The following is an 18,073-nucleotide window of genomic DNA, read 5'->3' on the forward strand; positions in this document are numbered from 1 at the left end:
ATGAGGGGTGCCAGGAGTAGACTATGTTTTCAATGCCTCCCCCACCTGTGCCCCCCAAGCAGGTGCCTGGCTTGCACCAAGTCACTGTCCCAGAGGAATAGCTCTCAGGTGTAGGTGGGCTCTGGGAGCTGGGTGGGGGGGCTGCCCCCCGTTAGAGGCACAAGGAGAGTGAATAAATAAATGAGGCTTTAATTTGGCCCCTAAAGTATGCTAGTGCCAGACATGTCCCAGGCACCATGGCCCTACCCCTACCCTCCCCAGCAGCCCAGCCTGTCATGTGTCCCCCCCCAAGCTATGCCCCCAGGAGTCACAGTGCCACATCCCTGCCCACGCTGCCAGCAGCCCAGCCCCTCATGAGCCCCCAAACACAGCCATGGAGCTGGCATGGTGGCATGACCTGGAGCTGTAGGGTGGCCATGGGCGATGTCCCAGGTGTGGGCCAGGCCCATGGCTGATGGAGGGAAAAGTGCTTAGGGCAGGGGGTGACACATCACCCTGCATGGTGAAGGGGGGGTTATTGGGGCCTGGGTAAAGCTGGTGCCCGACACCCCCCCCCGCTCTACACTGGGAGTGTTTCGCTGGAGTAAACGGCCGCACCCAGGACAGGTAGGACACCTGGGTCCTTTGCCCACTGACCCCAGGGCTTCTGGGCACTGGCCTATACTGAGGACTCACAACTCCAGCGACAGCCCTCAACCAAACACCCTCCCCATGTCCAGGGCCACGGGGCAGGAGGGACCCAGTCAATAAGACCATGCGCACCCTACAAGGGCAGCTGATCTCCTTGGCCCCCAGCTGGGCCCCTCTCGGCTTCACTGGCTGCACTTTTGGGCTCATGGCAGCTAGAGCCATGGCGCTTGGGAGCGCCAGGCTGAGAAACGAATAGCCAGAGGCTCAAGTCACAGCACTGCTCGGTGCCTCAGTTTCCCTGTTTAAAATGGTCAATCCTGTGCAGGCCAGCGGGCTTGGAGGGCGCTGATCCTGTGCTAGGGTGGGGCAGGGTCAAGGGGCAGGCCGTGAACTGGGGTGGGTAGGACTGAGGGGGGTATGTCCTATGCTGGGGTGGGAAGGTGTGGCAGGACCAAGGGGCAGGCCCCATACAGGGGCAGCCCCTGTGCTGGGGTGGGGCAGAGCTGAGGGGCAGGCCCCACACTGGGGTGGGGGATCAGAGTTGAGGGGCTCATTCCCTGTGGGATGGGGCAGGGCTGAGGGCCAGGCCCTGTATGGAGCGGGACAGGCTCTGTATGGGGCAGGGGGCTCATTCCCTGTGGGGTGGGGCAGTGCCGAGACACAGGTTCTGGAATGGCGCGGCAGGCAGGGGTCAGGGTTGGGGGTGCACTGTATGGAGGGGAGGGCTGAGGGATGCAGGCCTCGTGCCAGGCTCTCTTGCCAGGCTGGCTGCAGGTGCTGGCACATACTGGGCAGGGCCCTCCTCCAGGCATGTGAGCTGCAGTGGGCAGCCCCACCGTGCCTGCTGGGCCCAGAGCAGGCCATGGGGAGTCACAGGGCCTGCCACACTTGTGGGTAGGACTCCCCTTCCTGCCCTGGTGTCTTACTGTCTGCCATGAGCAGCACTCCTGCTCCCAGCGCTGGGCCTGGCTAGGCTCTGGTGCAGACACTGGCTCGAGGTGACACTGGGCAGACAGGCGAGAGCCCCCAAAGCTGCAGGTCCAGCCAAATGGCCACATGCCCAGTCCCACCCCTGCCCAGCTGCAGCATCTAGCATCTGGGCCTGCCTGGGCTCAAGCGTCAGGCTCGGGTCTGGTCCAGATGCAGGCTGGTTCTGGCCTGTTTCAGCCGTGTCCCTGGGCTGCTCTGTACAAGCGGTACTGGCCAGGCAGGGGCGCAGCTGAGCCGAGGGGTCAGTTTTGATTCCTCAGAGCCACAGCCGACCCAGGCTCCCGGAGCTGAGAGCAGGTCGGATTCACTGAGCGGAGGGGAGAGGATCAACAAGTTTGGGCAGCAGGGTCTGGCTGCGGGGCTCAGTCGAGGAGTCCCTGAGCTACTGGGGGGCAGCAGATGGGCCTGGAAAGTAGCGGGGTGGGCCCGGTCCAGTGGGGTCCTGGCCCCAGTGAGGCAGACCCTGTCCAGTGGAGTCCTGGCCCCAGCGAGAGGGGCCCTGGTCCAGTGAGGTTCTGGCCTCAGCGAGAGGGACCCCGGTCCAGTGGGATCCTGGCCCCAGCCAGGGGGGCTGGCCAGCAGGTCCTGTCCCTGGGCTCTAGCTGATGATCTCGGAGAGCAGCGGTGTCATGATGGTCAGGTCCTGGATGTGCAGGATCTGCCGTGTGTTCTCCACCTTGAGCGTCCGCAGCTCGGTCAGCAGCAAGAGCAGCTTTGCATAGAGGAGCCTGGGGCAGAGGGAGCCAAGTGTCAGCCCTGCCTGCCCCAGTGGTCACTCTGCACCATGGCGAACAGCCCCGTCCCCCCTGCCAGGACTCTATTCCACACAGTCTGGGTAAGAGACAGGGGAAACTGAAGCACATGAGGGGGAAGGGACCTATCTATGCACAGGGTCAGGGACAGAACCCAGGAGTCCTGAGTCCCAGCCCCTTGGCTATGAACCCACTTGACCCCACTCCCCTCCACAGCTGGAACTAGAGCCCGGGAGTCCTGTCCCAACTCCCATCCCCCCAGCCCCAACTGGCTGTTTCACAGGAGGTGCATGTGGCTGGAACACACAGGGGCGGGGGGGCTAGACTGAAAACCTTTGGGCTAAGCAGCTGCCCCTTGGGTAGGAGGTGGCTGGGTCCCACTGGGGAGAGGGGCTCCCAGGCTGAGCCCACCCCTTCCCTGGCTAGGGAGAGTGACCCCAGTGTTGTACCGCCCCCACCCGCGACAAAGGCCCTTTCGCTTCCAGCTGCCCAAAGGCAAACCAACCTCTGGCTGGCTGGGGCAGAGGGGGTGCTGGAGAGGGCTGCATATTAGTGATAAGGCCTTGTGCATACAAGTGTGAGCAGGGTCTGAATGAGCTCTCCCCTGACAGCTAGTGGGGGAGGGGGAGGGACTTCAGGAGCAAACTGTATTTCCGTGAACATACCTACTCTGCCCGAGGTAGCCAGCAGACAGTTGTGTAGCTCCAAGTGATCAGCTTGGCTGGTGTTGGGTTACAAATCACCTAGTGAAATGTTATCTTCATTGTATGACTAAAGGGGAGCAGAACTGTACTGAACTTGCCCCAATTGAGGGGGTCACCCTCAGCTGAAAGCAACTCGCTAAGCCAGGGCTGGAAGGCCAGAGCCCTGTGAAAGTCAGAGGGGTAGAGATAAGTGTTCCAGTCAGGAGATGTGGCCTCTTCCTAAGGGCTCTTGGTCTGGTTTAACCTGGTTCTCCCCACTGTCCTGCACTTAGGATGGAAGAATCCAATATACCGCTACAGACTAGGGACCGAATGGCTAGGCAGCAGTTCTGCAGAGAAGGACCTAGGGGTGACAGTGGATGAGAAGCTGGATATGAGTCAACAGTGTGCCCTTGTTGCCAAGAAGGCCAATGGCATTTTGGGGTGTATAAGTAGGGGCATTGCCAGCAGATCGAGGGATGTGATCATTCCCCTCTATTCGACATTGGTGAGGCCTCATCTGGAGTACTATGTCCAGTTTTGGGCCCCACACTACAAGAAGGATGTGGAGAAATTGGAGAGAGTCCAGCGAAGGGCAACAAAAATTATTAGGGGACTGGAACACATGAGTTATGAGGAGAGGCTGAGGGAACTGGGATTGTTTAGTCTACGGAAGAGAAGAATGAGGGGGGATTTGATAGCTGCTTTCAACTACCTGAAAGGTGGATCCAAAGAGGATGGATCTAGACTATTCTCAGTGATAGCAGATGACAGGACAAGGAGTAATGGTCTCAAGTTGCAGTGGGGGAGGTTTAGGTTGGATATTAGGAAAAACTCTTTCACTAGGAGGGTGGTGAAACACTGGAATGCGTTACCTAGGGAGGTGGTGGAATCCCCTTCCTTAGAAGTTTTTAAAGTCAGGCTTGACAAAGCCCTAGCTGGGATGATTTAGTTGGGATTCGTCCTGCTCTGGGCAGGAGGTTGGACTAGATGGCCTCCAGAGGTCCCTTCCAACTCTGTTATTCTATGATTCTATGATTCAAAACAAAGCTCAATAGGCTTCATTCAGAGCCTTTTGTTATTGTAGGTACCCAAGAAGAGCTGAAATCCCTTGTGGTGGGGCAGTGTTTCTGCCCAGCCTGCTGAGGGCTAACAAGAATTACCAAGAGACTGACCCACAGAGGTCACAGCAGAGAGGCAGATGGCAGCAGAAGGTGGGTGGCTGGCAGGAGCAGCCAGCGAAAGTGGCAACCAGTTATCTGGTGGGGCTAGGTGGAGAGGAACGAACGGCTGGCGGGGCAGCTGGCCCGCACAAGTGCTCAGATGGCAGAGCAGCAAGCTGCACCTCTGAACCCTGGGTCCTCACTGACCAAGGACAATCGCTGTGAGTGGGGTGTGGTGAGGGAGCAGAGGGGGGCACAGTATAGGAACGTTTGATTGTAGAACTCAAGAACATGAGGCGGAAGGGTCTGCCCCACGCACGCTGGTGTCCTGCTCAAAGTTTTATGGTTATGAATCCTGCTTGTGGCATTTTCCCTAACTAATGCTGGGTGACTTCCCTCCTCTCATTAAAAGTTTCTTTTCTACACACAGACTCTGTGCTTGGAGAGGGGAAGTATTGCCTCTCAGAGGAGCCCAGGGGTGGTATGTAATTTCCCCAGGTCACTGGGTGGGGCCTCGAACTGGTTCTGTGTTATATTGTTGAAAACGAACCCCTAGATGTTGAACCTGGCCCTGGTTGCTGCTGGCTCCACCTAGCAGAAGGGTTACACAAGTATGTGTGCTGCAGGATGTCATGTGAGCAGGTGCACACAGATGGCCATGGGAGACGTACACTTAAATGGCTGTGATGCGTGTGTCTACAGTTGTGTTAAGGCATGAGTGCAAGTATAAGTAGCTGTGCGATTTGTGTGTGTGTGATTTCTGGGTGCTGGGCATGGATGTATGTGGCTGCATCGGTGCGCAGTGTCCATGCGTGCGGTCATGTGAGCGATCACAGGGGGGTCAAAGTTCTCCCTGTCCTGGGGGAGCAACTGGGGGGGCTGACTCCCGGGAGAGAACTCCAGAGCTGGACACGAGAACCAACCCCAGCGCTTTGGAGTGGCTCAGAGCACAGAGACAGGACCTTGTGAGGGACTGCATAGGAACAAGCTCCCACAGCCTTGGGGTCGGGGGACAAGCTGGGCCTGCCCCAGCTCCCCCAGACTCAGGGCGGGAGGTGGGGGCACAAGCCAGGCCTGCCCCAGCTCCCCTAGACTCAGGGCGGTGGAGACAAGCCAGGCCTGACCCTGCTCCCCCAGACTCGGGGAGGGGAGACATGCTACACCTGCCCCAGCTCTCCATGCAACACAGGCCCACACAGACTGTTCCATGGTTTAGGGTCCATTTCTCTGCTCGGTTCTGCTAAGGAAGCTCTGGTGGTCATAGTGAGCCCTGGTCACAGTCCCAGAGGGGAGTGGCAGCAGGGCCGTCCCCAGTGGGGCCTGCTGGGACCCAGGGCTTGGGCTGGGGTTGAGGACGTGGGGGATCCCCCCCAAGAGGGAAAGGTAATGAGGCTGGACCCCTGGGGGTGCAGGCACTTGGGGAGACTGGAGCCATCGGCGGTGCTGTGAACCCAGCCACCTCACAGGGACGGTTCCTACAATCCTCTCTGCCTGGATCTCCCGAGTGCTCAGCTCTGCTCCCTAGTCCCAGAGGGCACAGTGGGACCCTCTGCCCTGGCCCCAGCCATCTCTGGCTGCCTGTTGCCTCCCAGCCCGCTGAATGGGTGGGTGTCACTGCCGGGGCCAGGGTCCCTGGGGAACATGGTGCCGATGGCACAGTGGCAATCAGTCCCTAGCCCTTGGCCCTTGGCCTCGCCACACCCTGGAGCCCCCATCAGGGCTCCCATGGGCCAGTGCTCAGCTCCCTCCTCCCGCACATGTCAGTGTGACCCCTGCAGGAGCCAGCTTCCCCCAGCTCCTGGGAAAGCCTGGACGTCCAGGCAATGGGCAGAGGCCCCGAACAGCTGCGTCCCCCCACCAGTCCCCATCTGATGGCCTTTGCCTCTGGCCTCCTTCCCTGGGCTGCTTGCTGCACCCGCTAGGCCCAGGACACACAGCGCTCACTTGATCCCACCCCACCAGTGGGGCACGTGGCTGGGCCCCAGGACAGCTGGGTTCAATTCCCAACTCAGCCACGTGACCCTGCGTCAGGGCCTGACACCCTTCATCTGCCCTCCAATCTCTCAGTCCCCAGCCCTACAGGGGGAAGATCTCTCCCGGGGCTGGGTGAGGATAAAGCCCACCCATAAGTAACAGGCCCAGACACCTCAGAGATAGGCCGGGTACACACCTGAGCTCCAGGAAGGGCTCTCCCTGCCCTTTTCTGTGAGGCCACGCAGGCTGGGCCATGGTAGTGAGCGTCCCCTGCTGGGCTGCTCAGTGTCTTGGGCCCTGTTCCTGCCAGGAGCTTCCTCCTGCCCCAGCTTTGCTATTCAAGCTAGTGGGGGACCCTCACTCACCTGCCCGTGTGGGGCCAGGAGGGGAAGAATGTGGGAATTTTGGTAATATTTTTATAATTCCGCTATGTGCCTCAGTGCCCAGGCATTGTGTTGTTCTGCCCTGAGTGTAAAGAGCAGGAGCCATGAGGAAGCTGCCTGGGGTGACACAGATGGATAATTAAGGGCTGGCTGGGAGCCTGGAGAGACAATGGAAACCCCAAGGACTAAAGGCTCCACACCTGCCATTTTCAGTGTGGGGGTCCCAGCGGGCAGTGGAGGCGTGAACTCAGCAGGAAGACAATGGGGGAGACAGCAGGAGGTGGCTGGGAAGAAGAACTGGGCCAGGGTCACACACAGGCACAGGGAGCAGAGCCTGGTGTTGGACGGGTGGCTCGTCTCTTCCCCTTTGCTGCTCTGGGCTACCTAAGGCCTCCCCGTTCCATGCTCCAGGGCATCAATAAACCTGCTCTGGCTGGAAGCGGCTCTTTGTGTTGCTGAGGTGCCCAGGTCCTTGAGGAAGAGGGAACAAGTCTCTGCCCAGGAGCCTGGCTACGCTGGACTGGCTGAGCAGAGCTCACAGGGTGGAGCAGGGGGCCCAGGGCTCAGTCTCGGAGGCGGAGAGGCCACATGGGCCTGCCCTTGTGGAAAATCGGGGCCCCTGGGGGGTCTGGCACACTGACTGGCACTGTCAAGGACTGGTAAAAAGCCAGCATGTGGCACTAAGTCTGTGGACCTGGGACAGGAAGTCCCTTGCTCACCTGCCTTCTGGCAGCGGATGCCATCGGTCAATGTAGCTCTTCAGTGTGAGGGCCATCTTCTCCTGCAGCTGGTCGATGGTGTGGCGCTGGGTGATGCCAGGGTGGTCTGGGAGAAGGCAGCCCTGGCATGAGCGTGCAGGCAGAGCAGGGGCCATGTACCCTGGGGTCGGGGGCACCTGCGTGTATGTGGAGGGCTCAATGCAGGAAGCACAGGGGCGGGAGTTATCCTGTTGTGCAGACAGAGCAAGCCCCGGGGGCTCAGTGCCCACCCCCTGCTCACAGGGCACAGTGAGTTCCACCGGTCAAATGATGGGGCCACGGATATGCCCTCATGTACCATCACACTGTCCAGTACCATGCCCATTGGGGTGGTGCAGGGTGGGAGGCGGCTCAGGGCCCATGGTTGGGGGGGCTCGGGGCTCATCCTGGGGGCCGGGAGTGGGGCTTACCAGGCGAGAACAGGACGATGGCCAGCAGCAGGACATACTCAGCCTCGTGCAGCCTCAGCTTCTTCAGGCTAATGTGGAACTTGAGCAGCGGCTCCAGGTAGATCTGCTGGAACCCGGCTGGAGACAGAGATGGGGGTGATTGGGGAGCTGCGCTAGCTGGCCCAGGGCTCCCCAGTGGGGCCGGGGCTCCGAGCTCAGCTGCCAGCATGCCACAGCCCGGGGAAGTTGGGCTGTTTGGAGCCAGGGCCTGTGCAGAGCTGGGGGGTGGCTAGGAGAGGTGCACTGCACTGCAGGACAGGACAGGGTGGGGAAGGGCCTGCTCCTTGGGGACTGCAGCCTTCCAGCCCTGGAAGCGCAGAGAGAAGCAGGCCGCGGCTCTGCCACCCCTGCCCGGGAGCTGGGCCCCAGGGCACCTAGCCTGGCCCTGCCCTGGGAAATGTCCTCGGCCCACCTGATCTCACCCATGTCACAGCGGGCAGCGATCCTGTGTCCCGTATGCCCTGCGGCAGCGAGTCCCTCGGGGGCAGCACGTGCAGCATTTCCACAGTGTCAGTGCTCAGCCACTCGCTGCTTGGCACTGTGCGGCATGAGGTGCAGGGTTGTAGCTGTGTCAGTCACTATTCCAGCCCCTCCTGCCAGCCCGGGGGTGAGTCCCTCATAGGGCAGGGCACAGTGCTGTGGTGGGGTGCAGGGGGAACCACGGTTCTTGTCAGGGAATTCTAGGCAGGGCAGCCCACATTCCCTTCCAGGGCTCCCCTAGCCCAGGCCGTGGGAGCCCCTGTGGGGGACACTGGGGCCCACTGGCAGGGAGCTAGAAGCAGAGAGAACCCGGGGGAGTTGGGCCAGCCCAGCCCCTGCCCCTTGCGCCAGAGGGACTCACCCAGGGCACCGTCTTGGATGGTGTAGCAGTGCTGGCCGCACTCCCAGGCCTTGGTCTCCTCGTTGAAGACCGTGTTGAACTGGATCTGGCAGATCTCCAAAGTGGCGCCTTTGAGAAGTGAGATCTGGTCATCAATCCGCAAACTCCTTCCCAGAGAGAGTGAGAGAGAGCATGAGAGCAGGCCGGGAGCAGCTGCACAGAGCAGCCCAGGGCCATAGGCGCTGAGGGCGGGGGGTAGGGACCCTGTGGGGGCTGAGCTGAGGAGGTTCAGGAGGGTGGGGGTACACTGGGGCAGCAGGGGATGGGGGCCCAGGCATGTGGAAATGTAGGGCTGAGGGGGAGCAGGTGGGAGGGGGCCCAGGGACATGCCTGGGTGAATAAGGTGCAGAGCCGTGGGGCGCAGGGGGTGGGGGACCCAGGAAAGTGGCAGGGCAGGGCTGAGGGGACTGGTGGAGCGGGGTCGGGGAGCCTGGGGACTTGGCTGAGCAGGGAGATGGGGGAGCAGGATTTGCGGGTCCCAGGGATGTAGTAGGGCAGGGCTGAGTGGGATACAGGGCAATAGGGGAGTGGGGAATGGCCCAAGAATGAAGCAGGCCTGGGGGGGGGAGGTTAAGGGGGTGGGGTAGCAGGGACTGGGGACCTCAGGGATGAGGTAGGGCAGGGCTCGGGGGTGGGACCAGGGATGCAGCAGAGTGGGCTGAGTGGGTTGTGGGGCGGGGAGTTGGGATGCAGCAGGGCAGGGCTCGGGGTGGGAGGAACAGGAATGTGGCAGGGTGGGGCTGAGGTGCAGTGGGGGAGCAGGGATGTGGCAGGGAGGGGTGCAGGGGGGAGTAGGGATGTGGCAGGGCGTTGGGGTGGGGGAAACAGATTCGGCAGGGCAGGTCTGAAGGGGTGAGGATGCGGAGTAGGGATGCAGCAGGGTAGGGCTGAGGGGGATGGGGGAGCAGGGATGTTGCAGGGTAGGGCTGAAGGGTGCAGGGGGGGATTAGGGATGCGGCAGGGTGGGGCTGAGGGGGAGCAGGTGGGAGGGGGCCCAGGGACATGGCCTGGGTGAATAAGGTGCAGAGCAGTGGGGGGCAGGGGACCCAGGAATGTGGCGTGGCAGGGCAGGGCTGAGGGGGTTGCGAGGCGGGGAGTTGGGATGCAGCAGGGCAGGGGTCGGGGTGGAAGGAACAGGAATGTGGCAGGGTGGGGCTGAGGGGCAGTGGGGGAGCAGGGATGTGGCAGGGAGGGGTGCAGGGGGCATTGTGGTGGGGGGAACAGGGAGTCAGCAGGGTGTGGCCAAGGGGGGTGGGGGAGCAGGGATGCGGCGGGGCGGGGCTGAAGGGTGCAGGGGGGGATTAGGGAGGCAGCAGGGTGGGGCTGGGGAGCAGGGATGCGGCAGGGCGGGGCTGAGGGAGATGCAGGGGGTAGGAGCGGGGTAAAGCAGATGCTAGCCGTGCTGAGCTGGGCCTGTCAGACTCTCAGGGTCTCAGTTCCTGTTTCCCACTCCCCCTCCAGCCAGGCAGTTTGAGCCGTCTGCCCCCAGCTGCCCCCCTCCCCGCTCCTCGGGGTGCGGGAGCCCAGCCGTGCTGACCTGAAGGCTGGGATCTCCTTGGCGAATTTAATCGCTTGCTGGATGAGGACGGTACTGAGGTCGGCGAAGTGGGGCAGCATGGAGAAGCTGTCAGGCAGCATGTCCTCCGGCAGGCTCTGCAAGGGGGCCAGGGGGCCGCCCTCCTCAGGCTGGAAGACCCCCTGCAGGACCTGGGGAACCCTGGGCTCCTGGGTGCTCTGAGGGCTCAGGCTGTGGATGTACAATCGCACCGGGGGCTGGGGAGACAGAAGCCCCAGTCAGCGCCTTAGTGCTGCTGCTGTCAGTGGAACTGGCCCTGTGGAGAGGCGGCTGACTCTGGGGTGTGGCGAGCCCCCTGGTGCATTGCCCTGTGATACAGCTGAGCCTTGGACTGCTGGGTGCACCTGCTCCAATTTCCCATGGCCCGGTGGGGTGCAGCCCTGCAGACGCCATGGTTTACGAACCCCAGCGCCGCTTCCACACCGTGGCTGCGGGTCCTCTGCCGAGGCCAATCTCGGGGAGAAGCTGGGACCTGGGGGTCAGAACTTCATGCACAGGATCCGCAAGTACAGACGCTGCAGCTGCAGTTGGGCCTGAGTGAGGAGGGTGCAGACGCGTGGCTGCTCTGGCCGGCTCGGGAGCTCTGCTGGGATCAGCCCAGGTGGTGTCTCTGTTCACCTTCCCTGAATGCCCCTTCCCACAGGAATTGCAGGTGGGCTCTGCCCAGGGCAGCCTGAGCCCACCCCTGGCTAGGATGGGGGAGGGGATGTGGACAGGAGGGAGGAAGAGGTGGGGGTGAGAGGCAGGAGGGAGGGGGGACAGAGGGGATAGAGAGGCAGCTGGGAGGGGCAGGAGGAAGGGGGGGTGGGGCTGGAGGGAGAGGTGGGGGTGGGAGGCAGGGGGCAGAGTGGAGGGAGAGGCGGCTGGGAGGGGCAGAAAGAGCAGAGGGGTGGGGGTGGGGCTGGAGGGAGAGGCGGCTGGGAGGGGCAGAGGGGACAGAGGGATGGGGGTGAGGGGCAGGAGGGAGGGGTGGGGCAGAGGGATGTGACGAAGCGGAACTGTTCTTAATGTTTCCTCTGAATAGTGTGGGGGTGCCTCAGTTTCCCCTAGGCAGTTCTTAAGTACCTAGGTGGTGGGATAAGGGTGTATGATCATTGCAGAGCCCTAAGGACCTCCTGGCCCGGGAAAGGGACAAAGCCCAGAGGAGGGGGGGCTGGAGAGAGTTGCAGTTTGAGGCTGGCTGGGACATGGAGTGAAGTGCAGACGTGGTTGTCTGGCTCACTGCCCCCCAAAATGGACCTGGCTGAGGGGTCCTGATCTCTGCACCTACAAGCTCTGTGTTAGACCATGTTCCTGTCGTTTAATCTGTTTTACTGGCTGGCTGAGAGTCACGTCTGACTGCGAAGTTGGGGTGCAGGACCCTCTGGCTTCCCCAGGAGCCTGCCTGGGCGGACGTGCTGGGGGAAGCGCACGGAGGGGCAGAGGATGCTGAACGCTCCAAGGTCAGACCCAGGAAGGTGGAAGCTGTGTGAGCTGTGTGTCCTGCAGACAGTCTGCTCCCAGAGAGGAGACTTCCCCAGAGTCCTGCCTGGCTTCGTAGGGAGCAGTTCCAGAGCATCGCCCAGGGACTCCATGACAAGGGGTGGGGGTGGGGGGTGACAGAGGTGGGGGCAGGAGGGACCTGGGGGTAGGAGGGAGGGAGGGAGGGAGGGCAGGGGAGTGGGGGTTGGGGGGACCGAGGGGTGGGGGGCAGGAGGGGGGGTGGGAGGGGGATGGGGGCAGGAGGGAGGGGGTGCAGAGGTGTGGGGAAGGGGGGCAGGAGGACACCCTGGGGGGAAAACAGACTCCAACCCTGGCAGATGTGAAAGTTGCCCCGTGCCAGCACGTGGCCCAGTAACCAGCCCGATCCAATCAGGGAGCAGGAATCCCAGCATGTGACTCAGGTAGCCAATGGCAGCTGGGCTCAACCGTGGGGCGTGAGGCTGCCGCAGCAGCTGTTTTGCTTCCAGCCCCAGCGAAGGGGGAAGGCTCTGAGCAGCCCCCGCCGCCCCAGGCCCTGCTGGCCGGGCCGAGACCGCGGTCGAGCTGGATCAGTGTGCCCGGGGCTGGTTCCCGCCGGGGGTGGCTTTCGGGGCAGTGGCTGCCCCATTGCTTGCGGGGGGAGCTGGGTTGGTGTATGGGGGGCTGGTTCCCATGAGGGGGTGGCTTTCGGGGCAGTGGCTGCCCCATTGCTTGCGGGGGGAGCTGGGTTGGTGTATGGGGGGCTGGTTCCCATGAGGGGGTGGCTCTCCGGGCAGTGGCTGCCCCATTGCTTGCGGGGGGAGCTGGGTTGGTGTATGGGGGGCTGGTTCCCATGGGGGGGTGGCTCTCCGGGCAGTGGCTGCCCCATTGCTTGCGGGGGGAGCTGGGTTGGTGTATGGGGGGCTGGTTCCCATGAGGGGGTGGCTTTCGGGGCAGTGGCTGCCCCATTGCTTGCGGGGGGAGCTGGGTTGGTGTATGGGGGGCTGGTTCCCATGGGGGGGTGGCTCTCTGGGCAGTGGCTGCCCCATTGCTTGCGGGGGGAGCTGGGTTGGTGTATGGGGGGCTGGTTCCCATGAGGGGGTGGCTTTCGGGGCAGTGGCTGCCCCATTGCTTGCGGGGGGAGCTGGGTTGGTGTATGGGGGGCTGGTTCCCATGAGGGGGTGGCTCTCCGGGCAGTGGCTGCCCCATTGCTTGCGGGGGGAGCTGGGTTGGTGTATGGGGGGCTGGTTCCCATGGGGGGGTGGCTCTCCGGGCAGTGGCTGCCCCATTGCTTGCGGGGGGAGCTGGGTTGGTGTATGGGGGGCTGGTTCCCATGAGGGGGTGGCTTTCGGGGCAGTGGCTGCCCCATTGCTTGCGGGGGGAGCTGGGTTGGTGTATGGGGGGCTGGTTCCCATGGGGGGGTGGCTCTCTGGGCAGTGGCTGCCCCATTGCTTGCGGGGGGAGCTGGGTTGGTGTATGGGGGGCTGGTTCCCATGAGGGGGTGGCTCTCCGGGCAGTGGCTGCCCCATTGCTTGCGGGGGGAGCTGGGTTGGTGTATGGGGGGGCTGGTTCCCATGAGGGGGTGGCTCTCCGGGCAGTGGCTGCCCCATTGCTTGCGGGGGGAGCTGGGTTGGTGTATGGGGGGCTGGTTCTTGCGGGGGGGTGGCTTTCGAGGCAGTGGCTGCCGCATTGCTTGCGGGGGGAGCTGGGTTGGTGTATGGGGGGGCTGGTTCCAGCGGGGGTGTGGCTGCCCTGGTGCTACAGGGGGGCTGGGGCTCTTACCCGGCAATGCATGAACTGGGAGAAGCCGGAGTCAAAGTGCTTCTTGTGGGCCTCGATGAGGATGCTGATGAGCTGCTCCTGCTCCTCTGTCAGCTCTGCTGGCTCCCCCGCCAGCTCCTGCTCCTGCTGCTTCTGCTTCCGCAGGACCCGGCGCATCTGCAGAGCCTCCTCTGACATGATCACTGCCAGGCCATGGGGCAGGGGTGAGGGGCTTGCCCCAGCAACAACTCCCCAGGCCCACGCTGACAGATGCCTCCCAGCTTCCTCTCCCTCAGCCCTGCCCGAGAGCCTGGGGAGCTCAGCATGGTGCTGCCCCAGCCATGGGTTCCATGGCCCTCCTGGCAAACCAGCTGGAGGGAGCGGGGCCTAGTGGGAGAGTAGGGACTGGGAGCCAGGGCTCCTGCATTCTAATCCCAGCTCTGGGCTGGGGAGAGTGGTGGAGGAGCAGGGCTGAGTCAGGACTCCTGGGTTCATCCTAGAGCTAGGAAGAAACCCCAGCCAGAAAAGGACAGGAGTCTAGTGGGTAAAAAGGGAGGCTGAAACTAGGCTGCAAGGGTTCTCTTCCTGGCTGTGGGACGGAGAGGGGTCTAGTGGGCAGAGCAGGTGCCTGGGATTCCAGACTCCTGGGTTCCAGCTCTCAAGGGGGCTCACCAGTGCCCTTGGGCGAGTCTGCCTGCTCCACGGCAGCATGATGGAGTGCTGTGAGTCCTGGAGGAAGGAGTATGGCCTCGTGGCCCTATAAGCCTGGGTGCTCCTGGCATTTGCCAGGGACATGGCAGCGTGTGTTAGCTGGACGCTCAGCAGTAATGGTAGTAAAGACAGGAGAGTCACTTCCACCAGGAGAGCCTCCCCCTCACCCCCAGTGTTATGGGACAGTTCTCCAGGGGGCCAATGCAGCCCCTGCCAGACAGGGTTGCTTTTAACGCATCAGGGGCACTAGCCACCCTTCTCTGAGCTTGGGCTGCACCGGCAGAGGATGGGGGGACTCGGGGCCGGGCAGGCAGACTCTCCAGAGCCAGTACTGGAGTCAGATAGCAGATACATGCTGCAAATCAGAGACCTTGGCTGCTCCACAGGGGAAGCACAAAGCAGCCCAGTGAGCTATCCACACAACCCCTAGTCCCCCAAGTGAGCTATCCATGCAGCCCCCGTAGTGAGTGATCCATGCAGCACCCAGCCCCCCCCCAGAGAGCTATCCACGCAGCACCCAGCGAGCTATCCAAGCAGATCCCCCAGCCCCCCCAGCGAACTGTCTGCCCAGCCAACTATGCATTCAGGACCTAGCCTCCCCGTGAGCTATCCCCACAGCCCCCCAACAACCTATCTGCCCAGTCCCCCCAGCGAGTTATCTGCCCAGCACCCAGTGTTGCAGGGGCTACTCCTCTGGGTGACGCTCCAAGGCCCCTGCGTGCCCCGACACTGCTGATGGCTTGATCCTCTTCTCCCTCCCTGCCAGCTGCTCGATGGGGATGGGGACAGAGCAGATGCAGCAGAGAGTGGCTGGGTGGCTCTGCTGTCACCAGCAGGGGTGTTGCTGGGGGGCAACAAGGGGTGAGTACTAGGCAACAGTGACCTGGAACATATCGCATGGCACCAGCCCATCGCCTTGCGAGCCAGGACCCCCCGCATGGCACCAGCCCAGCACCCTGCTAGCCAACCCCCCGCATGGCTGTGCTGTGCTGGGATTCCCACACAGCATCAGCCCTGCACTCCTCTAGCCTGGCATCCCCCCACCGGGGCATTCGTTAACGGAAGGTGCCTGAGCCCAGAGGGGAGCACCCCCAGGCTGACAAGGCTGCAGCACAGATACTCCCTGAGTGCCAATGTCCTGGGGAAAGTGGCCCTTGCACCTCCCCTGCCAACCTCCCCAGGGCCAGACACCAGCTGCAGGAGGGCAGGGAGCCGAGCCCTGACTTACTGTCCTTCCTCATGCCAACGGCCAGGCACTTCTGGAGGCGGCAGGCTTGGCACTGCCGGCGCTTGGCTTTGGTGATGGTGCAGTTGTGGGTGAAGGGGCAGGTGAAGCAGACGCCCTTGCTGATGGACCGCCTGTAAAAGAGGGGAGGGCTTGGGGGACAGGAGAGACTCCCCCTGCCCTGGGAGAGGGTCAGGGAGCCCTCCCTGCCCCTCACAGTGAGAACCCCAAGTGGGCATCCCGTTGGACCTGGCACTGCAAGGCTCAGAGCAACTCAGGCAGGCAGCCCCGGCACTCCTCAGCGACCCGCCATCCCCTCCCAGCCTTCTGCTGGCTTCATCCCCAGCCTGCTCCATGCAGCACTGCATCCCTGCCGGGCACAGCACAGCCTGCTGCTCCTGCTCCCCTCCCATCCAGGCACTCGGATGCCCAAACCAACGTGCAGCATCCTTGCTAGGAGCAGGGGCTTCTGGGTCATTTCCAGCTGCAAGGCACTGCTTTGTGGGATAGAGCTGGGGGAGCCGGCTCCTAGCTTCCTCTCCATCAAACCGTCCCAGCTACGCTTTCCCTGACGCAGGGTCGCCATGTCTGTGTGTCTGGGCAGGGGGGCGGGGGGTGCTGGCACAGGTATTGAGCAACACAGACATGTAACATGCCAACACGTTGGGGTGTGCCAGCTCTCTGCTCCCCCGAGATCTGCTCCCTATGCAGATGGGTAGGCCCACACTTCCTATGCTTGCTCTCACACACACAGATGGTTATTCCAGCACACACAAACAGACAGATGGCTATGCCACCGTGTGTGCACACACACACAGAATGGTAAATGGTGCTGCAAGAAGCCATGGGGAAGAGGCTTTGGGCCCTGCCCGCAGTAGTCAGTTGCAATGCCTGGAACAAGCCCATTTGGATCAACCAGGGAGTCTAGAACTGTTTCTTCCCTGAGTGGAGGAGAAGCCACAAGCATTAAAGCTGCCCCAAAGTCCTGAAACCTCAACACCTTTCCCTGAGAATAAGCCTCACAATGAAACAGAGTCACTCTGGGGCAGGGGGATGGGAGACCTCAAAGGAACATGCAGCATGCCGCAGGAAGTGGTGCATGTGGCTCAGCGTGGCACTGGGGCACGGTGCTGCAGGGAGCAGGGTGGGGGAGCAGAAGGGGCACTCGCCCTGCACAGCCAGCGATGACCTCAGTGCCCCAGACTGGCACTAGGGGGCACTGGGCCGCAGGGATCGGGGTGGAGGCACAGTAGGGAGTGCTGTATGGGTGTCAGGTCGCCGGCAGTACTGTGCAGTGGGTAGTTACCCTGGTTAGCCATGCAGGGATGCTGCTGCCCATCAGGGCTGGCATGTGGCTTGGGCTGGCACGTGTCTCAGGCTGGCAGCTGCAGGAGGCAGCCGGTGAGGCCCAGTTCAGTCAGCACATCCCATTACATGACCGGAATCTGCACAGTGGCCTAGAGCAGGGACCTTGCTGAGTGCTGCCGAAACGCAGCCTGGCTGGAGCCAGAGCTGACCTGGGTGAATCTGGGGGGCTGGGCAAGTGGACAAGGGCCTGGGATCCAAGCTGAGCCAGTGCCAGCTGAGCCCTGCAGGGAGGGACAGGCCTGGACAGTCATGCCCAGCAGAGTGTCCCAGCAGCACCCTGCGTCACTGGCACGGCTGTACTTGCCTGGGCATCAGCTGAGATAAACCTGGGGTCAGCAGCAGCAAAGGCTCGTGGAGACGAGCACATGGCCGGCTGTGAGCCACAGGACAACACAGCCACAGGGCAGCTGCCATGAGGGCTGGACACAACAGACACTGAGCCAGGGCATTGCCTGTGTGCACACAAACACATACCGCACCCTCCCCCAACGCACAGACATGCTATGCACACATGCCCATCCCAATGCATACGCATACCTGGGTACACACCCAGATATATATCCCAATGTGCACTCCTGATATACACACGCCAGTGCATAACACACTCCTGCACACCCCAATATACAGACACATCCCAATACACACTCATATACCCCCCGCACAGACACACCCACATAAACATCCCAGTGCACACCCCAAATGTGCACATCAACACACACACACACCCATACACATCCACAACATACACATCCCTTAGAGAAACACCAGTTTACACATACACCTTGTACACTACACCCCCTCACAGCTGAGGGTAACTGCACCTGTATTCCCGCTCTGTGGTCTCTTGAGAGCCCCTTCTTGAGGCTTCCAGCTCCCAGCCATCACCTCACTTGGGCCAAGACCCACGTCTCGCTCCCTCCTGAGCAGCACTTTAAGGCTGCACAGCCCCCTGCGTTACACTATGACATTCCCAGCAAGGCCAGCACCTGCATCACGCCTTCTCGCCAAAGACAGTGCCTGGGCTGTTACCAGGGACCCCCCAGCCCTTCCCCAGCAGAGCACATGTATTTGAAGGACAAAAGCATCCCAGAGGAAGGGTAACGGTGAGAAAGCTGTGCACATGCACTAACCAGACAGGCCCGGCCCCGCCGCCTTTCCAACCTTTCAGCAAGGTTCAGACCTGAATCTGTTCAAACTCAGCCTTTGTAACGCACCCTCTTCCTTTGTCCTCTGTGACTGCCCTGCCCTAAAGCAGTCTCTGCAAACCACCCCAGGGTGGTACCTCTCCAGAGCTGTTTACAATCACCAGGGCTGTAGGAATCACCTCCCC

The 18,073-nt window shown here is 62.0% G+C and overlaps 1 protein-coding gene across 5 annotated transcripts in view; it reads right to left on the minus strand.

Moving 5' to 3' along the window:
* Positions 1-265: 265 nt before the first annotated feature.
* NR1I3 (nuclear receptor subfamily 1 group I member 3) overlaps positions 266-18,073 on the minus strand; it is a 29,509-nt gene continuing 11,701 nt past the window's right edge. For 3 of the 5 annotated variants that reach the window (XM_073322533.1, XM_073322535.1, XM_073322534.1), the window contains 7 exons: positions 15,379-15,509; positions 13,461-13,642; positions 10,200-10,435; positions 8,624-8,769; positions 7,744-7,860; positions 7,295-7,400; positions 266-2,348 (listed from right to left, as the gene is read on the minus strand). In XM_073322533.1, coding sequence (XP_073178634.1) covers positions 2,219-2,348; positions 7,295-7,400; positions 7,744-7,860; positions 8,624-8,769; positions 10,200-10,435; positions 13,461-13,642; positions 15,379-15,509 — 1,048 coding nt within the window. In that variant the 3' untranslated portion in view covers positions 266-2,218. Of the gene's footprint in view, positions 2,349-3,037; positions 3,240-7,294; positions 7,401-7,743; positions 7,861-8,623; positions 8,770-10,199; positions 10,436-13,460; positions 13,643-15,378; positions 15,510-18,073 lie in introns of all 5 variants that reach the window. The other 2 variants (XR_012156068.1, XR_012156069.1) reach the window with 2 other exon arrangements.

The sequence above is a fragment of the Lepidochelys kempii genome, chromosome 24 (assembly GCF_965140265.1).
Source record: "Lepidochelys kempii isolate rLepKem1 chromosome 24, rLepKem1.hap2, whole genome shotgun sequence".
In the NCBI taxonomy this organism is placed as follows: Eukaryota; Metazoa; Chordata; order Testudines; family Cheloniidae; genus Lepidochelys; species Lepidochelys kempii.